Source organism: Cebus imitator, unplaced genomic scaffold (genome assembly GCF_001604975.1).
Source record: "Cebus imitator isolate Cc_AM_T3 unplaced genomic scaffold, Cebus_imitator-1.0 Scaffold407, whole genome shotgun sequence".
Classification (NCBI taxonomy): domain Eukaryota; kingdom Metazoa; phylum Chordata; class Mammalia; order Primates; family Cebidae; genus Cebus; species Cebus imitator.
In genome coordinates this window covers 1,725,927-1,728,033 of record NW_016107722.1, presented here as the reverse complement: position 1 = coordinate 1,728,033, position 2,107 = coordinate 1,725,927, and the positions used below count along the sequence as shown (strand labels likewise).

Genomic DNA, 2,107 nt, shown 5'->3' with positions numbered 1-2,107 from the left:
CCTAGCAACACAGTGAGACCCCATCTCTACAAAAAATAAAATAATTAGCCAGGTGTGGTGGCATGCACCTATAGTCCCAGCTACTTGGGAGACTGAGGCACGAGGCCTGCTTGAGCTTGGGAGGTCAAGGCTGTAGTGAGCTATGTCATGCCACTACACTCCAGCCCAGGAAACAGAGTGAGGCTCTGTCTTAAAACACACACCCACCCACACACACACACACACACACACACACACACACCCCAATAAAACATATAAACTATCAGATATGACCAAAACATAGTCATGTTCACCTGAATCAACTGAATGCTAGTTTTTGCCTTCGAATGATCTTTTACTTCACACTTCACTGCCAAAAGCTGGAAGAAAACGGAGATGAAAACAAAATAAAATGGTGGTTCAATTGCTCTATTAGTTCAACTAAGTCCATTAATACACCTTTTACGTTTGCTAATCTTGGGTCAAGCTCAGCAACTTTAAAGCTGTGGGTTATTGGGAAGTAAATAAATTTCACATTGGAAAGGGGAACAGTAATAACTGAGAAAAGCAAGAAAGGGAGATACAAGGGAATGTAAGTCAGCAAAAACCATGACTGATATTTATTTATTTTCCGATGTCTTTATTGCATCCCATTGTTTTGGGATTCCGTATCTTTCCCACAAACATCTCTACTTCATGGCTCTGATCCCTAGGTCCTGCTGAAAACTGAAACCACTGGTTCAGTCAAACCAGCTAGCTGCTCCCCAGGTACTTAATGTCATGTGGTATGGTGAGAGAAGCCCATGGAGGTTCTCACTGGGGCAGATTCAGGGGGTCTGCTCCAGCCTGAATTTATCTCAGGATAGTCACTCTGTATCCCACACCCTCTCAAGGTGCAGATCATTGCCAGAACTCCCAAATCAGACTGGATTTCTCTCATTTCACAATGGCCAAGCAGGTAGCTTGTGAACAGCAACGGACAAGGGGAGAAGGAGCCAGACCACAACACTGATTATGAAGAGGGTCATGAGGGCTCACTTGAGGCCCCCATCAGGCCTGAACTTGCCACTCTCTCCAGGGTGGCTACAGCTCATCTAGCCCAGATGAAAGAGGGTGGGGTGGCTATGCAGTGACTAGGGAAGGTAATGAACTCAGCTGCTCACTGACACCTGGTCTCCTGTTCACAATGGACTGCAGGGATTCCCAGAGCCTTCAACAAATTGCAAACACAGTAAGATACAGAATAACCCTCTAGGAAGGTAGCCAAGCCCTGTCCTCTGACAAAACCATTTCTAATACTCCAAACAAGTTTTATAAGAGGGAAAAATAACTACTTATAGAAGTTACTGCATCTTCATATTACTGCAAGTTTCCTTCAACTGAAATGGCTTCTTAGACCAACTTAAGCACAGTATGGTTTGCACAAAAATGGAATACTGGTATATTACAAACACAGATTTTATCCTTTTAAACTAGTAAGACTGCACCAATAGATATGAACTTTTCTGTTTGTAACAGATACTACAGAAATGTGTGCATTCTTTAGATATATACACAATTGTTTGCTTTCATGTGACTTCTTTTTTCCAATAGTTTCTCTTACACTATATAGTAGTGACTCTTACACTGAACAGATAAGCTGTTTATTCCATGTTCAGAGAGATAAATCTGAACATCTAACTATGGGTTCACATGTAAACTTCCAGAAATTTTGTTTGTTATGTCTCATATAATAAATATAGAATTATGTCATAGTATTTAAAAACAATAGCCACCACTTCTACCAGCCCCCACTGGGGAAGAGCTTAAGGCTGTGAGTCTGTTGGAGTGTTGTCATGATTTGCTTTTTCTCCAGAAACAGGATGCTTCAGAAATTGACCAGTAGCACCGATGTATAATCTTGATCGCATGGGCCATTTCTGAAAAATATTATTTAAAAAAGAATTCAAAAGTTAGTATCTATGACATATATTAACATGGTCTGCAAGATTAAAGATTGCAAATAGTCCAATGCAAATGCAATGTTATGTAGCTAGTAAAGGAACAACATGAAAAAAAGTTTATTAATGCTAACAGTAAGAAAACAAAAATATACTCAGACTTTGATTAATTTTTTTTTTTTTTTTTT

At 40.0% G+C, this 2,107-nt stretch overlaps 1 protein-coding gene across 1 annotated transcript in view; it reads right to left on the bottom strand.

Annotated features, from left to right (window-relative positions):
* Positions 1–238: 238 nt before the first annotated feature.
* Positions 239–2,107, bottom strand: part of TCF24 (transcription factor 24) — a 9,243-nt gene continuing 7,374 nt past the window's right edge. Inside the window, exon 2 of the mRNA XM_017509147.2 lies at positions 239–1,898. Within this exon, the coding sequence (XP_017364636.1) occupies positions 1,785–1,898 (114 nt within the window). The 3' untranslated portion in view covers positions 239–1,784. The remainder of the gene's footprint in view (positions 1,899–2,107) is intronic.